This window comes from Syngnathus floridae, chromosome 11 (assembly GCF_059516105.1).
Source record: "Syngnathus floridae isolate MCC-2025c chromosome 11, RoL_Sflo_1.0, whole genome shotgun sequence".
NCBI lineage: Eukaryota > Metazoa > Chordata > Actinopteri > Syngnathiformes > Syngnathidae > Syngnathus > Syngnathus floridae.
The window spans coordinates 13194560-13216621 of NC_142423.1; the positions used below are offsets into that span (position 1 = coordinate 13194560).

Here is a 22062-nt window from a genome sequence, read left to right on the forward strand (position 1 = left end):
ACGTGCCCTGGCGGCACACGCAAACAATGGAGAGAAGAACACATTCATTTAGCAAGCTGACAGCGCCAAGGCACAAAAAATACATTTTGGTGCATATTCAAAAATGTCTTTTCAGTCCTGTTAAAAGCGCAGATTTTTTTTTTTCATTTTGGCAAAGACTTGATGTGAATAATGCATGACTTAAAAAGACAGATAGAAAGTGGCTGTTTTGGAAGTCTTTAAATCTTCAGTGATGTGCTAGCGTCTGCTTTGGATGCTGGCTGAATACAATTGTAACAAAAAAAGGTCTTGTTGGGTTTTGAGACAAAAGCACAAAAAATAGGACTGCACAGTGTCATGGGACGTCCTGGCCTTCTTGAAAAACTTTGCGCTGACGTTCCTACCAAAGATTACAGCCATGACCCTTCGCAAGATGTGTTCGGACAACAGTCAAAAAGTGAGCGAGATGCAGCTGTGGAAGGTTTCCGCCATCTTCACTTTAGCCCGCAATCAACACTGACAGTTTGACTAGGCGGGAATAAATTATATCATTTTTCGCTTGTGTAAAGATGCGGCCTAACAACCTCTGTGTTACCTTAGCATCACTGACTGATGTGAAAACATCCGCGGCCATCATTTGAGTTTTGAATGTTGGGGAGGGGGTGAATTCCCAATTTGCATCAAGTGACTCAAAGGTTTGCTGATGAATGTTATCGCGGGAGGCAGACGTACGTTCTGGAATGTCCCATCCTCGTTGGCAGGACCTGCTTTTGCCGTGACAGATTGATGGCTTTTATTAGTAGTAGGCGAGTATTTTTAATGCGAGGGATGTTGTGCCCCGGGGCAACAAAATCAAAATCCCCAATGGCACAAATGGAGCAAGTCAGCATGCATAAAGTGGGAATAATCTGCCAGCATGCATGCACAAGCCACACAATCCTCTCCTCGCTTTCTGGACTATCTGCACAGCATCCAGTGACGTCAAGTACGCAGATTATCAACCCGCCCTCCCCCCACGTCAGCCCCCGCCCCGGGCTTCCTCTCCCATCTCATTCCCTTTTCCGTCCGGGCCTTCCGTGTTTTTGCTTTTAATCTCAAACTGCTGCCATGCTGCGTTTACGGACGCCCATATTAAAATCCAACTTCCGATTAGCACGTAGGGGTGACTATGTAACAAAATGACATTCTTAGCCAGTTATTGATCACATTGCAAATTGCATGAAAGCAATTTTTGAGAGTGGAAAAAGAAGACATAATAAATCTCCAGGTGTTGTCAGATGTGATTTGTGTGGCTGCTAAATTGTCTGGCACAGCGACGAGTCTTCATCTTGAAGAATATTCACTAACGTTACGATGAAATGCAGGCAACGTAAATATTGTAAAACTGACCCAGAAAAAGCGGCCGCCTATCTTAAATGAGATCAATTCAAACGTAAAAATGCAGTTTATCCATCTTTTGTGTGCGAAAAGGGAAAAGAGTCAGTGATCCAATTGTGCCACTGAAGATGACAGGTGGTCTCAAGTGTGGCGAGGGGGCAGACTCTCGTTCCGTGGCTGCATCAGGAACCCGACTTGCTTCCAACTCCCACGCCAGCCAAGCGGGAAGCCTTACATCTGCCGATGGAGGACTTGGGAACGGTGGAGAAACGTAAGTTCCTTCACTGATTTTGCCCCGAGTTGTCTCGGCTCATCACAAAATGTCTTATTTGATCATTCTAAGCGCGTTTAGAACTTGGGTGTGGGTGGGAAGTTGCAGGCACAGTGGAAAGAATTGTCATCGGGCTTACCTATTCTTTTGCATTGTTTGCATTGCGAACCCCCACTATCCCCCCGCGGCTCACACTGAGGGCATTGCATCCTCTTGAATGCAAATACCACGCTGAAAATATCTTCATTGTTTCCCGGCGTCGAGCTGAGTGCAAACATGCCACTTTGTTGTGTCGCAAATGTCAACTGCATGATTGCGTTTTGCGCGTTTTGGCTGACAGGCTCCTAGCCGCCGCCACCAATGCTAATGCGGCCATATCCTCCAACCTGCAGCTTATTGCCGTCAAAGACATTTTGCGCTGCTCGTCGGTGCCCTTTTCTTTGATGCTATTAAAAACACACCGTTTTGCCATTGTGTGCTCAGCCCACTGTTCTTTGACGGAATTAAAGAGTAGTCAAAATGAGTTTAGGAAAAAAAAGGGAACCGGCATGCCAATAAAATAAACCAAATAATCCTTTCTACAAATTATTCTTTTCTCCTGTTTTCCTTGTGTCTTTTTTTTTTGTCCATGATTCTTCTAACAAACCAGCAGTCATCTTGTGTCTTGCACAAGTGTTTCTCATTGCCTCATCGCTTGCTTGTACAAGTCTTTTGGTTTCTGTCCTTGTCACTTCATTGTTTTGTGTTCACTGTCCAAGTCGAGTTGAGTCTTTTTCCAAGTCATGTATGTTTTATGCTACGTTGACCCTTGTTATTTGGCATTTTTTTATTCTGTGATTTGGGTCATCCAAGGACCTTGTTTGTTTTGTTCTTTGGGAAAATAAGCACTTTTTTTAACATAAATTCTTACTGCATCGAAGAACACACCTGACAGATATGTTTGATTGCCATTATGAAAAAAAAGAACGTCTGCCATGTAAAGTCCCTAACTGTTTGAGTATACAGTTATAGGTATATATATATATATCGTATTTTTCGGACTATAAGTCGCATTTTTTCATAGTTTGGGTGGGGGTGCGACTTATACTCAGGAGCGACGACTTATATGTGAAATTATTCACAAATTTATATATATAGAGATATATATATAAAATCATTTTTGTACATGTGCAACCAATGTCAGGTCCACCACTTGAGCCAAAAAATTTGAGTGCTCCCAGTCGCAGCAGACTTTAACTTTCAGGTGGGCCAAAGCTTGCTTGGCATAAGCCTCTTAGAATCACCTTTGCTTTTTGTCCTACTTTTGAGCAATCCAATAAAATCTGCCGGATTTAAGACAATCCCTCCCTCGCTCAAATCACGCCCACAGATTTGCTTGCTTACAGTTGAGCTTCGCTTGAAGTCGTTAGAGCAAAGCCCCTAACAGTCACATCAAGAAGCGACAAATGGCCTCACGTCGCGCATGCGCGGCCTACGCGCCGTTAAGCACGGCGACTGAACTTTTTTGAGGCTTTCCCAGAGGCTATTAGCACGTGGGCCAAAGTGCGCAGAGCTGCCGCGGCTGTTCAACAAAAGCCATCCTTTTTTGGATCGCCAACCTGATTCGGGTTTTCATGCACTCTTATCTCATTTCATTAAGTGGGACTTTGAGTCACAAGAGTTTACTCAGAAAAGGCACAAATAATCCTTTATTTCAGGAGATGTCTCCGTAAAGAAAAGTACTTCTTTTTTTTCCCCATCAAATGCTACTCGATTTCATTCCAGTCCACCTGGGTCAACCGTTGAGTGCTTTTAGGTTGCTCCACGACGACGCCTCTATTCTTTGATTAAATCACTTGCTATTACAAGGTTAAACGTTGTGTATTTCTCCCAAGCACACAGCCACGGCGTTAGACTGTCGCATTAGAGCTATCAGTAGAATACATAATAGAGTGAAGGACTAATGGGCATTGCTGAGCTGTGCGGCACACTCGCGTTTCTCAAACTGGATTGTGGGGTGTGGATGTAAAAATGCCCCGCAGGAGCTTTGGCAAAAGTGCTTGCGGGGGGGCGTGTAAAAGGTTTCTTGCATAACTAGTCTAGCTCCCGAAAGGCTTGTGCATAGGATATCATCCTCATTTGAACAGACTGCCAGACAGCATGAAAAGGTGCACTTGTACTGCTTAAAAAGTGTCTTAAATGTTTGAGCCGCCATTATGTCAGCATACTAGCGTTCAGTTCGGCAAGAAATGAAGAAAACATAAATGTTCCGAGCCACGCATACACACCGGGTAAAGTATACCATCTCGCTAACCTGTGAAATTCCTATTTTTATTTACACAAAACATCAAATGTCTTTTGATGATACAGAGTCAAGAGGGATAAAGCAGTGTAAGGAACCACATGCTGCTTCACTTTATGAATCTAAAAATCATGCCGTGTTTTTTTCTGTTGTCCCTTAAAACTACTGGGTTAAAATTTGGACCGACCCAAGAAGTTGGGTCAGTTTGACCCAAGTTTTGCAAAAAAAAAAAACTTTTCCAAACTATTGACTGTTTTGTGCAAACCAATTTGACCCAACTTTCAAATTTTCACCCAAATTGTGTTGTTTTGAACACTTCATTTCCAAGAGTTTTTGGATGTCAGAGGAAAGGCCAGCCGACTCCTCCAGCCATCAGTCTGCCATCTTTTTAGCATTTAGCCGTAAATGCCGGAGTCTGCTTCGTGTCTGTGGGCGAGGCCACCACAGCCCAAAGCGACAGGTTGAAATGATGTGAAGAGCACTGAAGCAAAGCCTGGAGGTGCTTTGCTAGATAGTAGCATCACCAGTGCAAGCCCTTCCCGTCAGCCGCTATCTTGTCAGTGTGTCAGCAGCAGACAGTCACGCTGCGACGCCAACCATCAGAGCCCAAAGAGATCCGCCGGCTTGCCTCCACGCATCATCCATCTTCGAAGCAAACCTTCACGTGTGCCAGATTATTTCCTTTTACGTTTTTATCTGGTGGACTGAAGAGCTTTGGGATCAACTTTGCAAATCTTGGATCTTTTCAATTAAATGTGTTCATTGCACATTTACTCTTCTGATTGTGACTCAAGTCAAACCTCAATCCCTGGTGGATGGAACGTTTGTTGGCTGAAGAAAAATCACGTCTTCATTAAGAATGCTCATTGGCAAGTTTTTTTGTTTGAGAGAGAAAAATTCAAAGATTTATTCTGGACCTGCAGTTGCTTGAATCCCTCTTGCATGGTTCTGATTGATGACTGCACAAACAAGAGTTTTCCAAACGCTGCCAAAGTCAACTGCTCACAAATCATGACGAAGCAATTCAGCCTCATCCTGCCGAGAGAAATCAATTTAATAGGGGAATCCCTTTGGCACACCGGGCTCGTCGGGGACGTTGTTTAGGAAGGGTGAGGTACCCGAGTAAGAACAACGCCGGCCGAGAGCATCACTCAACCTCTGCCAGCTTGCCTTGACTTCATTCTGCCACGGCAGCTTTTCTGCGGCATCGAACCGGACGCCTCAGCCTTTGCTCCCTCTCCCGCACCGCTGAGCCTCGGGCATCCGTGACTCACTCGCGTGGTCACAGGTTTTCCGCCGCGGAAATTGACATATTGAACACTGGAAAGCCCTCACTAAGCCATCCAGTCATTCCAATTTGACCCTCAAGAAACAAAGAGTCTCAACAATATGTCAGGGAATGACCACAACGGACATTTGAGAACATTTCAAAAGATTTCATATGAATTTATGAGGAAGCCACATTTAATAAATGATTGGTTGTTCAGATAACTCAAGTAGGACTCTCTGGAAAATCAAGTACAACCTGTTGTAATTGTCTTCTTTAAATTTCAATTTTACCATTCAATACATCTCTTGAGAAAAAAACTAAGAAAAAAATGGAGCTTTGTCATTGCTTGGAGAGAATGCGAGCAAGGCCAGAAAGACAAAAAAAAAAAAACTACAAAACCCTCATAGTGAAAATTTTGATTCATCGGATGGTGGTTGCAGATGGCTATGTAGTTGAGCGCACTCCATGGCTGCAACCACCGGTGGTTGCTCTTGAGCCACTCAACAAGATTGCTAATTAAAGATCACATAACAGCGACATCGAGTCTCAGGTCCTCCAGGTAGCATTTTTCAAGTTTTGCTGTGCATCTCTTCACCAAACACGTTTTATTTGTGCTCTCGTGGCTTCAAGTTCCCAAGGATGCCCTGGGCAACTCAAGAAGCCAAAAGACATTTGAAAAAAACTCCACCACAGCCGATATAATCCATCTGTCAACCTGAATAGAATCAGGTTCCTCTTAATGAACATTTGACCTACAGCGGAAGAGCTGAGATCAATCCTCATCATAACGCCTACTTGGCTTGTGCTGAAAAAGTCAATTGGACAAAAGAAAAAAAAACCTGACTGAAAACAGCCCCGGTGTGCCGATACATCACAACAGAAACACGTCAGCACTACTAAAACACAAAATACAGTAAAGGGATGGTTTGCAATCTGTGCAAACCTTGGAACAGAAGAAACTGTAGCGTCCCCTCAAAAAAACTAAACTCAGCCAATTATATCAAAACTGCTGGTAACAAAAGTGAGCTTGCACACCCCTCTGAGAAAACATCAAAACTGGGCCCAAATTGTCAGTGTGTGTTTTCAGAATATATTTATAAAAGGCTCTTGCTTGTTTTGTTTGTTTTCACATATTTGTTAAACCATTCAAAAATAGCGCTGGACGAGGCGCAGTGTGGTGTTTTTTCTTGCCCAGCGCCATGCACGGACATTATGAGTCAACATGTGTGCTGATGTGAGTGACAGCTCGGAAACCGGAGCTGGACGTGAATAAGCCATTCAATCCTGAAGCTTTTTTTCCAATCATGCAGCCACTTGTGTGATGCAAAAAAAAAAGAAATCATTTCATGCGCTTGAACAACCTCCGAAGATACAAAGGTCAGAACGCTTCATATCATGTCAAGTCGGACACAGCATTCTTGTTGTGCTTTTCTTGACAACACAAGTTGATCTTTTTGTGCTGCAGAAAGACACTTTTATGCATATAGCCTACCACAGCTTATCGTGAATAAAAATAGGACTGTTTCACTGGCTGTTTCGCCTTTGCTCCACTGCTCATGTCTAAAGTCTTCATGCCAACGTCATTGCTTGACTGCCATGACAAGCCTCAGTGACAAATCACAGCAACCTCGCCCCTTCCCCCCCATAAAAAAATAAAATACAACCCAAATGATGTATTCGGCTCTATTCGCCATAAGGCAAATGCCTTAATATTTTTGGGCATAAACGGATGCATGACAGTGACAGGAAGGAGGAGCTGCATAGCGTCACACTCCAATTTCGGGATTTTCTTATTGCTGGAACTGCATCTAATTTTTTAGCCTGTAAGGTGATGCTGCAACATTTTTTTTAATTTCCCAAGTGCACCTGCAGAGGGAGTTAGGTGGGTCCGGAAAAGTTGACCTCCACTGTGCCCCCCCACCCCCCTCGTGCACAGTTAAGCTTTTGTGCAGCTTAGACCGGCATTTTTTTATAATTCATGCATCCATGTGTGTGGGTTGGGGAACATGGGGGCTTGTCACTTACCCACGGCTAAATCCAGTAGATCCGCGCACAGGAGCAAGCACAGCGAGAAGACGCTCATCATTGCTCCTTTGTTGCGTTAAATCCCAAACTCCTCTGGCGTTTACATGCTCCCCTGGATGACGCGGCCGTGCAGTGCCCACCATTCCAGAGGTACGCGGCTGCAAGGTGCCCCCGAACTCGAACTAATGGTCATGATGCAAGTCCAAGTGCAGGCAGGCAGGCAGGCGGGAGGATGAGAGCGCGCACAAGTTGCGCACGGATGCGAGCACGCACGGTGTCGAGGGGAGGAGGGGGAAAACGACGGAAAAGAGAGGGGGGGAAAAAAAGAACTGGTTGTGGTCCCCGGTGTGAGTCCGCTTCAAACAAAAGGCGGCCGAGGCGAGCGGAGCCGCGCAGCAGTGACAACACAAGAGGTTCGGATGGAGCAGCCTCTCTCTTTCTCTCTCTTGCTCTCTCATCCCAACCCTCCTCCTCTCCATCCCGCTCCTCCTCCTCCTCCTCCCGCTCCTTCTCCGCCCCTTCACACAGACGCACCGTCGTTTCCCTTTTATTTCACACATTTGCGTTGGTAATCGCCAGCCTGGATTGGACCCGCTCTAATTCTGTCCATTAAGACGATTTAGTGTTGCCCGAAGGGGACAAAACAAAAACCGCAACAACGCAGCATCATTTAAATATACGTAGTACATATGCAAAGCAGTCAGTGAGTATTTGGCCTTACTACGTACTGGTTATATCACTTTGACAATTGAAAACAAAAAAACTGGGGGGAAATGCACACGGCGCCATTCGTGTCTTGTCCATGTGTGCCTCGTTGTCAGCTTGTATTTATTTCCCTGCTTTTTTCAATTTGGCTGTCCTTCTTTGTCTGTCTTGTCATCTTGAGTGTTTGGCCTCCTGATGTTTGATTATTTTGAAATCGGATGATTTTGGGACTTGGTTTATTTGGTATTTTGATTGCCCTTTTGTTTTTCAAAATAAATAGTTTGAGGGACAGATTCATTTTGCTTTGCCTATGTGCCTCCTTGCCTTTGGGTCTTCTATTCTTTTGCTATACTCCACCACTCTGCAGTCACCACGTTGATACGCCATGCAGGTAGTTCTTACCTGTGCTTTCCAAATTATTCAGTAGACGTTGACAGAACCCAGAGCCCACCCAATTCTGAGTAAAAAAGGGCTCGATAAATATTATTAATTATAAACTACAGTTTCTTTGAATCTTGCTTTCACAAGAGCTGTAGCTGCAACAAAGCACTTTAGAGAGTGATTACCTGCTACAATCGATGTGTGTTTCATAAAGTCTCAGAAATAATCTGCAATATTTCTCAAAACACATTTGAGTCATCTTGGTAACAGCATAATCGAAATGACTGGGAGAGCATGTGTCACTAATGGTCCGACGTTGTTTTCACCATTTGACTTTCCAAGAAATGCCGCCAAGCTGACGTCATGCGGTAAACCTCTTTGGCTCCAAGCAACACTTCCTGTAATGCGCAATCAAGCTTGAAAGGCTGAGCGGCAAAGATTGTCATGTGAATGCCACTCACGTTTGCAAATGCCACCTGTCTGTATTTCCAAGAAAAAGTTCTGACATTTACATATTTGACCAATTAGTTATATGAGGCTGGCTTGCAGCTGTGACGCTCCAGGCCGAGGACATGCCCATTCAATGGCAAAAGAGTCAAATGAATGGAATTGTAAGCAGAGGTCCGACCCCATTCCGGATTCGAGTGACCTCCAATCTTCGAAACACAATGAATGAAAATGTGGCAGGCGGGTGATTAATTCAAGCCCAGCTGCCTAAACAGGTTGCCAGAGAATTGAAATTTTGAATGAAAGTCACGAAAAATTTGAAGGTATGCTTTTTACGTCGACCACACCGATTGGAGTGATGCACTTGAGGCTGTTTTTCTGGGAACCTCAACTTCTGCTGCCTTTTTTTACTTTTGCCTTTTGTTGAAACGAGGCAGCTGATGTTGAAACTGAACTCCAAATTTATTATTTTGTGGTCCTGAACAGAATGAAGTGAGGCGCCACAGGCAGTAATGTCATCTCCAAATTCTCTCAATTCTGGCATCTCGGCAGTATTAGGAGGAAAAATGACCATCGGCAATTTTTTTCAATTGAATGTGAAAAATGTATGCGCTGAAACATTCTTTTGCATGCACTTGCTTTTAAAAAATGCTGAAATAAGTGTCAAAAGAAATCTTTTGGAAAGTTCACGTCCTTCCAGTCTTGGTTCTTTTGACCTTGATTTCTATACGGTGCCTTTTAAATCAACGTTGTCAGAGAAGATTTCAAAGCCTACTGTAGCAAGACCCAGGCGAGCAATGTTTGCTCCTCTATTTTGCAATGGACGCATTTCTCGAAAGTGTCAAGGTAATGAGGTATCGAGTCAGCCATCTGCCTCCAAAATCCAATTTCTGCATCCAAAGTATGAAGACGAACGAATAAAGCCATTGGATTTCCATTCTTAGGGAAGCTGAGTCAATATATCAAGGTAATAAAGATGTATTGATTGGCAAAGGTATGACCCAAAGAGACCTTCAAGTACACGTCAACCCTAACCCCCCCACCAAATGCTGTTTTCAGCCGCTTTAGCCATTGGAAGCTTGTCAACAAGAAGTGAATCTCACCAGAGGCAGCGGCTGTTTGATGCACGGGTGTATTGGCACCAACAAGAACCCAAAGGACTCCCACGTGACCCGCCCTTCCCTCACCAATTGGTCGGGGTCGCTCGGTACTAACGTGCCGTCACACATCCCCGGTGGGTAGTGTCAACAGCAATTTTCTGGGGTAACGGACCTGTACATGCCGCCGTGGCAGAAATGGCTTCCGTGCACTTCCTCCTCCACCGTGAGCACCAATCAATAAACTTGAAATAGCCGCTGGCTTTTTTATTTTTTGATCCAAGGAAATGACATGTCGCACAACTTTGTCTTTTTTGTCATCATAGGTTTGTCCTTGGACTGCCGAGGCATGCATTTATGGCTGCTCCACGGGGATTCCGCTACTTTGTAGAATCGGGCGTCCCAAACATTTTGAGTTTGTGGGAGAGAGCTTTCTACTCATATTGCTGATTGACACACCTAAAAACTGTAGAGAAAAGACATCATGTAAAAAATAAATGACGGCATAATGTCCTCTATTTTTTTATTGAGGGAAGAAAAAAATCTTTTCAGGAACCAAGACTAGTCCTAAGGCTTATTGTGTCAAATTGGATTGTTCCATGAACACAACCCAAAAAAATTGGTCAACGAGACCTGAGTAGAGGGCCCGTCCGTCTTTTTAACCCAACCTGGGCTATTTTTGACCAGAGTGCACAAAAGCCTTTCAGTAATTTCTATGAGTGGTGCAGAAGAGAGCATTTTGCTAGTGTGAGTGATGTGTGTGACGTCAGCACGTCGCCGCGTGCGACTCTTTTCAATGCACTCCACGGGCGTCGAAGAAGCCACGGACGGGTCTGAGTGAATTACTAGACAAATGTGCAGCATTGGAATTGGCTCTTATCGGCAGCTGCGTCGCTCGGAATATCAATGTAAATGTGTCTTTTGCAGAGAATGCAAATGACCTCCCCGTAATCTAAAGACGTTTAATTTCTCAGGTAATCGGAGCCTTTTCTAATTCTCCTCGTTAGGCCATCCAAATGGCTTTCATTTGGCCGCCAAGAAAGGTTTAATAGGACACAAGCAGAGAGAAAATGTACCGTTGCGGCTGCGGAACGTGACGAGCATCTGTGAACGCCGCTTTTGCCCCAAAAAGTCAAACAATCGGCAATGGAGAGGTCAGCACAACTGTACAGAGAGGGGAGGGGGGAGCAGTTCAACAAAGAGGAGGGGGGAGGGGCTGAAACGAAAGGGACGTATCTATATCAAAGCAAGATTCTCATTTGGAGCTGACTTTCCTATTCAATCACCTTTATGCTGCCAGCCACTTCCAATTTCACTTTGATCTACTCGAAACATTTGGGAATTATTTCCCCCTCATTCAAACAGAGTGATGGTCATTTGAGATTTTTGCCGCCGTGATTGATTTGATTATATGTAAGACAATTTGGAGGTCTGTGCATCATCTTCAGAATGTGATCATAGAGAAAATGCTCGTTTTAGGTCACAAATGTTTACAAAATTGCTTTCAAAGAAATTAATACCAATTGGTGTTCAACCTGCAATAAAGGCATGTTTTTTTTTTTTTGGGGGGGGGGGGGGTGAGTCATTTTCTCAGTGGCTTTCCTGACGCCTGCAGCTTTGAGGTTCTTACATGTTGCAAATGCTCATTTTAAAAGAGATTACAAGACATATCTATCAGAAGCAGAAGTGCATGGATATTATGCATGGGGGAGGGGGGCTTGTGTTTGGAAGATGGTTAGCTGGGTTCAAGACTCACATATGTGCCAGTGGGGAGCACATTGCAGTGAGGCCTGGGATTAGCAGCAATTTTCTGCACAATGAGACAAAAACCGACCGGTGGGCCTCAATCAGGTGCATATTGAGATATTCTCGATTGACCCAGATGTCGGCAAGGTGGTCTCGGTGAAAACGTGGCCGCAACCACCAGACTATGAGAGATAAACATTTATCTACGTCCCAAAAAGAGGTCAGATGTTCACTCAGATGCCTCCGTCTGTCACTTAGTCGACATGGCGCAAGTTAATCAGCGGATTGGGGATGAAATTTGGAGGCAGATGGCTGTAAGCCTGCAAGGTTGACCTGGTCAAATCCCGCTGGCGGATGGCTGCCACCGGACATTTGTTTACCTTTTTTAGAAGCCATTTTGCTTCTATTACTAACCACTCAAGTCTTGATTGGGAGGTTGATTTGTAAATTTGACTTGTCTGAAATGAAATAAGGAAAGAAAGAAGAAAGCTTGTGATAACTACTGAGGACGGAGGAGTCGACACCTCGTATCTCTGCACTGACAGATATACGATTAATCACCAATCATGTTGTGGCATAAACATCACGTACGCTTGGCTAGAAATTTGATTGGTAGCTAAGGCTAGCCGACAAACAGCCATGAACCGTTTCATCGGTCGTCACTCATTTGATATCATCATTAATATTCTTGTGCGCTGCCACAACCAGTGAAACCAATTCCCCCACTGCGGTGCTAGCAACGGATCACGCTCTGCTGATAAATGATCAAGCCAAACAAAGGCTGAATCATGTATACCTTTTTAATCCTCCACGACTGACAAAGTAGCTTTAATGAAGCTACGATGAATGTCGCCCGCAGCTGATTTTCCCGGTGAAACACACAAGCCACCACTATCACGCAGGAATGAGATTCACTCTGCAAACTCAACATCTAATCATATTAACGTGATTATTAGGCTAATTGCAAATAAATAGATGAACATTGTATGAGTGATTCATTTATGATCAGCAACAAAAAGAAAGCTCATTTGGTAATACCTTCAATATTGATTGCCATTCTATTAGAATAGAAAACAGGTCAATTAAATCTGCAAAGTGATGCAGAGCTTTTTTATGGCAAATCCTCAAACTGATCATCAAATGTTGGCCTTTAGCTAAATAAAATGGCAGTTTATTGTCACCCATCTGTCTTGAATCGCGACATCTGATTGCAGCTCATTTGGCTGAATTTCCCCGGGGCACCCCTTGGGATTCAGTCAAACTCATGCCAGGAGCATTTTTTTTCCACCCTAACTTTCCAAAGCATGAATATTATTTTATTTATTTTTTATGACATCGAATGCCAATTAGACTGCGTTAACGTTTGTCATGAAGAAATGTACCTGTACCAGAAACAAATGACCGGCGATCACTACTTAACAACACTCACTGAGACTACTGTCTAAAAATAGAACCAAATCAATATTCCAACAATACCTTTCATCCCGCGCCTCAAATTAGCCAAATACCACTGCACAGTGCCAGAGGCCCACACACGTGCGCACACGCACACGCTCTCCATTAAACCCATGAGAGTCTCTAATTAAATTGGCTAATTTGATCCCAGGTGCATCTCGCCCAGAGAGGTGAGCCCGCTTCTACTCGGGTAATTAAGTCCAAACATTCCATACACAACCAAGAAGCGAGTGTCGCGAAACACCCCGCAAACACACACGCACAAGGAGTCCTTTTGTCGATCCATTTCACGGGAAAAGCTTCAGGTCTTGAATTTCACAGTGACAGTCGGTAGCCGAGTCAAGCAATAATTAAACCTTTCTGAGTTTAATTCTGTTAGAGTGATTACTTCACCGTTTTAAAAATACAATTCAGTCATTTTTATAATTAGTTTCTGAGCCTAATTTCTTCGCAAACATGTACGATAAGATGTAACGCCCATGCTTCTTGAGGGGGACGGGGAGGGGTATGAATTTCCGCAGTGGAAATGTAGAAGATTAAAGTCGAGAAATAATAGATTGAAGGAATTTGCTTTGTTCGGCTTGGCAAAGGGGGAACGGCGCATTCCGTGCAGGAGTGGACGCATGATTGAGTGATGATGGAAGAAGAACAGTTGTGGCTTGAGGAAGTCATTATCCAGTGTTTTTGCGGATGGAAAATGTCATGTCTTAAGGCGCCCAAACACACAATGCTAATTGAAAGGCACCACGAAAGCCTTTGGACTTTGGCGTTCATTTGTTCAAAACACTTCAAAGTGTTTAGTTTTGTATATTCCCAACGTTACGAGACGTGATCCTGGTCTTTAGCCCTATATCAAGACTTCAAAGAGTAGAAGGTCTGTTGCACAATAAATTTATCAATGACTTTCTGAAGACTTGGAAAGCAAGGATGCTTTGTCGCTCTGTTTCTTTTCGTAACTATCCGCTATTTTCTTGCTGCGTGATGATCCATACGCTCTAAATAGATTCAGGGCTCTGCCGCATCGCAAGGGCGGACACGGATGAAACGGTGTGGTTTTCTCGCCGCTCCCTTTTGACTTCATTCCGGTTCATTTTAGAAGCATGCTCGGCCATTTTCTTGCACGCTACCGTGTCAGGGAACATCATTTGGGATGGATAAATGGACGGACGGGCGGGCGGAGCATTTTAAGCTCATTTGAATCAGTTCCGGTTGTCCTTAAAAGAGGCCATCCTTTGTGATTGTTTTCTCTGATTGCTACCAAATTTGGCCCATGGAAACTACATAGCTGGGCCAAAACAAAATCCAGCCTTTGTCAAAGCGAAATACCAAAGCCAGGCCGCAACGTTTGATGATTTGTTATCAAACTGAAACGTTTCAAGGTCCTACCTTGATGGGATGCTTTAAGGGCAGTCACAAAATCGTTCTACTCAAATTCAAATAACCGTTCCCTGTGAAGGTTTTATGAAGTCACATTATTGTGAACATTTGCATTGGGCCTTTTGGCTTCCTTCGCATTTTTCAATCAGCACCGACATGTTTCTTCCAGGGGTCAAAATACAAAGAGCAGCAACAGTACCATTTTGCTGGTATTTCTTTATGCTTCATTTGGAGGTTCTAACAGTATTTACCTGGTGCTCAAAGATGAGACATTCGAGGCTTTTTGAAATTTTTGAGGCCCATGGTATCAATCACGATTCAATTCAAAGGCTTTTATTTCTTTCTGTCGAAACGCCAGTTTGAATGCACATTAGCGCAGTGTTTGCGTGTGCAGGCAAAGCCACGTGGGTGTGAGATGGATTAGTTGAAGGCAATTGTGCGGCCCGCTGCGTAGCAAAACCCCAACAAGATTAATTCAAGGTGGGCTCAAGAAACGAAAGAAGCCTTTTACCTTGTTTACGCTCAACTTTGCCGGCTCTCATCAAGCTGGTAAGTGTATCTTTATTGAACAGCGCGTACTGCAGGCGCTGTCGGTGGTGTTTAAGTCAAGGATATGTATCTGGAGGAAGAGCAAAGTGATACGCCTCCATCGCTTGCACAATCTCAGGCAATTAAGCAACTTTTATGACACCTTGAAAAGAAATACACATCCACGCTTTCAAAATGACCCTTTGGGCCATGATTTGAAATATTTATTGCCAGACAGAAGGGTGAGCTAACTAACGTTGGGAGAAATTTACGACCCTACTTTGCACGAATGGACTCTTGTCTCTTCTGAATGACTCTCAATGGGAAACGATATCCCCAAGCACATCATCATCATGCTTTGATAATATAGCATAAATGCTGCGGCGTTCGCCTTGTTCTTGATTGAGTTGCTTCAATGCAGGAGCATCACCGCAAGATCTTGCCAGCAGATAGCATTCTTTAGACATCCCGGAAATCTGTTTTGGTTTTTCTTCTGGCATTGCTTTGTTTCATGTCATGTCATATTATTAAGTCTACTCATTCGGTTTTTGTCCACGCGTGTTCTCGTTAGCTCTGTTTGTGGTGCCCACCAATCAGCTTTCTCCGTATCGTGTCTTGTCCAGGTGTGCCTCGTAGTCTTGTTTGTACGCTTGTATTTAGCTGCATGCTTTCATGCATGTTGTGTTGTTGACGTATTTCAACGCAAATCAAATTTCTGTTTACGGAAAAGAACTTGCACCCTCTGGACTAAACGATGAAGCGTTCAAATGTCCTGCAAACAGAAATATTTTCACATGTGGGGGAATCAATGACAAATTGGAGCGGTTCACTCTCTGCAGAAGGCGGCGCTGGCAGACTTGTGCATTTTGCACTTGACACTTACCGTGTACTCGACCTTCAGGTGAAGGACGGACCGGGTTATCTCTCAGCCCAGTGACAGGAATCGGCCGTGTGTCTGCAAGAGGATGCAGACGCCTGTCCTTCAGACGCGTTTGCTCTGAGACGGGACGGCAAAAATTGCCACCCCTCGGGGGATAAGTGTCTTTACCATCGCCCATTGCTAGTGAGGAATGGTGAATATCCGCAGCTCAATAGATGTCTATCGCTAACGCTCATGTGTGCTCTCTGAGTTTTGGGGGCAGTGTGTGTGTTGGGGAGAGGGGGGAGCATTAGAAGTTCAACTCATGATTACAAAGGTGCTAACATAAGACAGATAGTTCCACCAAGGACAAAGCACCCGTCTGGGGGTTATGTATTAATCACTGGATAAACACAATACAGTAGATGGATGGATGCCGTCAACACCAATTAAAGAATGTGGGAAATGTTGCAGTAAATCAGCATGAGACTTTTTTTGCCTTATTAGTTAGCAGCAATATGCAAAAATTATGCGGAATATATATATATATATATATATATATATATATATATATATATATATATATATATATATATATATATATATATATATATATATATATATATATATATATAAGGGCAGCCAGCCCCCACACCAAGCAACTAAATCCGATCAGAGGCGTGCTAGTGAATGACCATCACACGTGCACGTTCTCGGGGTTAGGAGAGGTGTCTGGAGTGTCTGTACATGGGCAGCGTATTGTAGAGTACAAATCCGTGACTGGCGGGTGAAGACCCCTCCCTTAGATGGGGATTAATCGGGATCACTGCTCTAATCAGGAAGCACTTGGAAGGATTAGGTTGACTCTATCAAAGTTACCTCGGACAAAGCTACAGTCCTCATACAAATACAACATTTTTACAAAATTGCTTTGACATTACAGTAATGTGAAAAATGTATTGGGTGGATGGGTGTAGCATTTAGTGGAAAGCAAAACATAATACTAATGTTTGTGGAGGTCCCCAAAACAGCACTTAAGCTCCAATAGCCACGTTAGCCACAAAAAATGCCCTTTAGTCTTGTCTTTGCAGCAACTTGCTTTAACGCTTTCACACTAGTTTTTATGACATCATTAGCACTGTTAAATGCCAATAACGCTTCATTTCAGGAAGCTCCACACTGCAAAGCCTCTTAAGAAATAAATGTTATTTTACGAATTAAATTCACATTACACTGAAAGCCTTTCGGCAAAGTCATGTGGAACTGGCTGCTTATTTTTGTTGTGTCAAAATGTGTTTTCCAGCGCGGCCCGCTGTGCTCTATCATGATTATGATAATTTGTAACCTGTGTTGGCTGCTTAACGCTAAAGGTCATTTTCTTTCCAGTAACATCAAGGGGACAAAATGTACCAGCGCTACGTGCGGGAATAATTTCCACTCCATTTTTATGGCAAATCTTGACACTGTCTCAACCCAACACACACAAGATGGCATCGGTAGAAAATAAAAGTTCACGATTTCCAACTGAGTCTCATTTTGATGAATTTTCAAGTAGAAGTCCACCAAAGTACCAGCTATGGAATTCGCAGCTTCAACTGACCGAGTCTCAAACGTGGGTCCTTCAAACGTTTTCCTGCCTCCATGCCCATTGAATTTCAAGTCCATGTGCCATCATGGTAGCTGGGTTATTTTTTCAAATTTTCCCAGGAGGCACTGCAGAGTGAGTTTTGTGCGACCCCTAAAATAGAGTAACTATTCATGGAGGATTGCGACTGAGCCCTACTCGAAATAACAGTCTAAACTTACTGTGGCTTCTCCCCGACAAACAAAGCTGCTCTTTCAGCCAAGATGTCCCATTTAAACATACTTTCTTGACCCCAGTTGCTATTCAGACATGGATAGTGACTGCATCTTCTGAATGCATCTCAGGGCACTTCAGAAAGAGCTCACAAAACATCCACAGGAGAGCTTTTCAAAAAATATCTGTGAATACCAAAAGAAAGAAAAAAAAGTTGAATACTCTAGGTGAATGTCTGAATAGTAAACATCAGATATGTGGGCGATTACTGAATATAAAAGTTGAGCAGGATGCACACAGTTGCAGAATCTAACGAGCTTTATTTAGTGTATGCCGAGGTCTCCCGAAAAGACGATTCGTTTGTTGAGAGAAGAAAATTGAACAGAGATTCCTGCTGCTACTCCCAAGAAACCTTTAAGTGCCAACTTCATGTGCACAGTTTTATTTTTTGCTTCTGGCTACTCTATCAAGTGTGGCAAAATGTGTGTGCTGGCTTGTAAATGTCATTTACTGCACTCGTATAACACGATAATGCGGCTCGCATGCATGCAGCACCTGCGGGATACGCAGTCATCAAGCAGAGAAACCTTTAAAGTACAACTCACTCTGACGATGAATTGATGACATTGCCTCAAATGCACAGCTCAAGAAATACGATGCTGATCTAAATGAACAAAGTCAATTGATCAAGAAATGGAAACAACTGTCAATGGATGTGCACGTGTTTCACGCCTGCGTGATCCGTAGCTGGCCTGTCCACGCTTATCCCGGCGAGAGGACGTCGGGAGTTCCACCGGCGTCCAAGCGTTGCCGTGTAGAACAGCAAGATAATGTCAACGCTGTCGGGATTAATCTGCTTCAGCTCAGGGCAGAGATTAAGGCCAGCTGTGAAAGTGGGACAACGTGGCATCAGGGTTTTTTTTTTTTTCCGTTTGAATTCCACCAGCTTGAACAGCGCCACCACGCGTCTTCATCAACTCGTGTTTCGGTCCTACACTGTGTGAAAACAATAACATTTGCAAAAAAAAATTACTTGAAGTCATGTAATGGACATTTGGACAATTCACTTTTCAATGAGCATAACATGCATGTTTGGACTCGGACTCCATACTGGAACCAAGATTCCAACCCCATGTGTTTGTTTGCAGGTGAACGACAAAGTACATTCTCAAAGCCGATTGATTGTCGGTGATACGGCGCCATGCACATTTGCAAACCCCAGCCAAGCAAATTTTTCACTTCAAACGTTTCACCTGGCTCACATTGATGTCTAACCGTGTGAACTGCATTGATAGTAAATGGAAACACTCAAGTTGCGTTGGTCTGACCACTTGGCAGGTAATCACTCATCCACACTGCTGTCGAAAAGCTCAGTTTTTAAGGGTGAATAGGTTTTTGTGTGAGAGGAAAATGCCATCAACACTGAAGGCAAAAAATGTCCTTAGAGCACTCGAAGGAAGGAAGTGGATCTGTGTTCGAATGTGTACAATCATGTAGTCCACAAATACAGATACCTGAATGGAAATGAACATATTCTACATTTAGTAGTTCATTCATTTAAAAGCTACAGTAAGAGTGGCGCAGTCGCCTTTGTGCGTACTGTTTATTCATTAACGTCAGCGCTTTGTTGCTTGAGTCTAATCATATAAAGTACTGATAAATAACACACCGATGGTGAATTTATAACAGCAATCAAAAAGACTTGATGATCAATAAAAGCGCTTACAGCATTTTACCACGACGATCAGCAATGCAATAAAAACAGACTCACTGGATGCACAATGTTATTGCAAACTGCTTGCGGTAAATTAACAAAGTAGTAATGTGGAAAATGCAAAATAAATATTTAATATACAGTGAAGTGAACCACATGTTAGCACAAATACATTAGCTTATGTATGTAAGATTTATTGAGTGGTAAGTTTGTCCTTTGGAAAAACTTACATTCACTTGATATTTTTGCAAACTTTGTTTTGAAATGGCATCATCCGCGTGCGATGTGAATTTACACCCAAATGACCATCTCCAATCGTTTCTCATTTTGTCAACTCTCGATTCACGGTGAATACCTTTGTCAGACACCGAAAACACATTGCGATAAAATCAGCGGTGCCTCTTCAGCTCTCCACTGGCTGCACAAAGGGCTTTTGTAATATGACTTTTGAGTTAGTATCAGGTGAGACAGGCGCCCCTTGCTCAGTTCTTGGGCATGGATTTGCTGCCCTTGCGGCTAAATGAGCCGTGGTCCTTCACCGAGGCCAGCCCTGCAGGCTTTGTTTTGCTAAATGTGCTTGAATAAGAAGAAGCCTTCATCATGTTTTTCTTGAAGTCGGCAAATAGGCTTCTTTAATTGCTGACCTCAACATTCTCAAAACGTACGTGGCTCATTTTGACAGTTACTTTGGAATGCGTTCTAAATAAGCAGAGTCTGGTGATTAACCTCCTTCCAAGAGACAACAAGAGATGGGGAAATTGAATAAAATTGTGCAAAAGCGTGACAATGTCTACGGCTGCTGAGACGTTGCCTAATTGAAGTGTCCAGATGGTTGCGTTGAAGCTCTGGCGCCGAATGGTGACAGCGGGAAGTTGCAATCGCCGCGCTGGCGGCGGACTCTGTATGTAAACAAATATGCCCAGATGAGCGTGTTTCCATCTGTTGGGTCGCATTGTCGGCGCCAGTCTGCTTGCATTGCTTGTTCAAGGATTTGCGATTTGGCAAAAGTCAAAACACCACCTATGGGTGCCCTCTGAATTTAAACAGTAAAAATTAAAACTCACGTTGTAATATTCACATCAGGGATGATATTTGTTAACATTATTGATATAAATATTGAATTGCATTTAATTACTATTACACATTTTTAATTATAATACACATTCCAGCTTCTAGGGCCATTCCTGGTTTACATACGTCGCAACAGAATTTAATTCATTTCCAGTTTCTAGTCCGAGTAAGATTTTCATTTCAAGGTCCAGACATGTGCATGTTATTTTTCTGTTCAAAGTTGAATGTTCTCCGCTTTAATGCGGTTCGCGGCAACTTTTCCATTGTTCTTCATGAGAACGATACTTATCAGGTTTGCCTACTAATTTCGGACTGACTGCACTCCCTTCTTCTGCAGATTTTTACTTTACTCCCTATATTTGAAAACTGATATCTGTACTTCCAATTGCTTATTTGTCAAACAAGGTTCTTTCTTTGATAACAACATGATGCAGAGGATAGAAATGAAGTCGTTGTTTTTCACGACTTCCTCGCATTGGTGTTTTGTATGTATAATGCGGGGGGCAACATCGCCTCTGCTGTTCCAGCCTGGCCTGACTTATACTTACAATCTATTTGAATCATCGTTTCCAAATGCAGACAGTGCAGCAGCATCAGCATAAAGCGTAATCGTCAATTCCATTCCAATGCTAATGGCAAATGGTGGTGCATTATCAGCGGGTGATTTGTGTCACTAATTAGATGCCAGGAGGCTGGAGATGTGAGATATGGCACGGGCCGCATGCGCCAGCCTCATCTGGCAGGTAAACTGGGGGGGAAAAAAGCTCTAATGGCCTCGGATGACAAGAATAGCCGAGAGCTGGCAAAGCGGTGAGTGGCTATTACTCGTAAGAAACAGGCTAATGTTGCGAGGGAAGCATTATTTTTTTTAGTGCGGGGTATAAATGTAAGAAGTATTGATTGTCTCGCTTCAACAAAGACGAAAACCGTTTTTAAGGAAGGTTTAAGGAACACGACCTTTGTGCGTCCATGTTGTACAAATGAATGGAAATGATGACTTGTATTGTCTCTGACAAGACAGTGAGGTTTTCAAATTAAGACCACACCAACATGTCTTGCCTTGAGCAGTGCGGTTTGAAATGTTGAAATGTGCTTTGACGCACTGCGCTGACGACACAGAGAGATGTCGTGTCGTCAGCGCCGCGGCGCGCAATCCCCGAGTTTTCAATCAAGCGTGGCGTTATTGGCAGCTGCCCATGTCGCTAATCTTCCCACATGACGCGGCCACTAATCGAGTCTACCCTTGCGAGCCGCAAATGTGTTTAGTGAAGGGCAGATAAGACCTGTCAAATATGAAATCTATTTTTCTCACCGCCTCACCTCGGCGGGAATGTCCCGACTGATGTAATAGGCCGGGCTGATGTCGAGGCGTGAATGTTGGGGGTGCGGTGCGGAGTGAGGGGCCAAGTAGGTAATGGAACATTCCAATTTCATTGCTGCCCTCTGGCTGAGTTTTTTTTTTTTTCTTCTTACTGTGTCAACCTCTATCTACATGTGGCTAATCAGATTGCGTCGTACGTGTGGCTGCTGCCTGTTATTTTACTTGAAAGTGACTGAAACCGATGTGCTTCATATTTGAATTTAAATCTCTAAACTTGAACAATTGCATGGGGAAATCTGGATTTGGACTACATGAATCAAATTTGTATCATTTAATTTGAATCATTGCATTGAACATCTA

General features: G+C 43.5%; 1 protein-coding gene and 1 long non-coding RNA gene across 5 annotated transcripts in view; one reads left to right on the forward strand and one right to left on the reverse strand.

Annotated features, from left to right (window-relative positions):
- Window positions 1–7656, reverse strand: part of igsf21a (immunoglobin superfamily, member 21a) — a 95180-nt gene extending 87524 nt beyond the window's left edge. The window contains exon 1 of one of the 2 annotated variants that reach the window (XM_088389901.1): window positions 7204–7656. In XM_088389901.1, the coding sequence (XP_088246027.1) occupies window positions 7204–7264 (61 nt within the window). In that variant the 5' untranslated portion in view covers window positions 7265–7656. The remainder of the gene's footprint in view (window positions 1–7203) is intronic. The other variant, XM_088389902.1, reaches the window with a different exon arrangement.
- The window catches only part of LOC148391205 (uncharacterized), a 37154-nt gene that overhangs the window by 9241 nt on the left and 5851 nt on the right, over window positions 1–22062 (forward strand). For 2 of the 3 annotated variants that reach the window (XR_015861331.1, XR_015861332.1), the window contains exon 3: window positions 1450–1627. This is a non-coding gene — a long non-coding RNA (uncharacterized LOC148391205). Of the gene's footprint in view, window positions 1–1449; window positions 1628–10159; window positions 10291–22062 lie in introns of those variants that run through there. The other variant, XR_015861333.1, reaches the window with a different exon arrangement.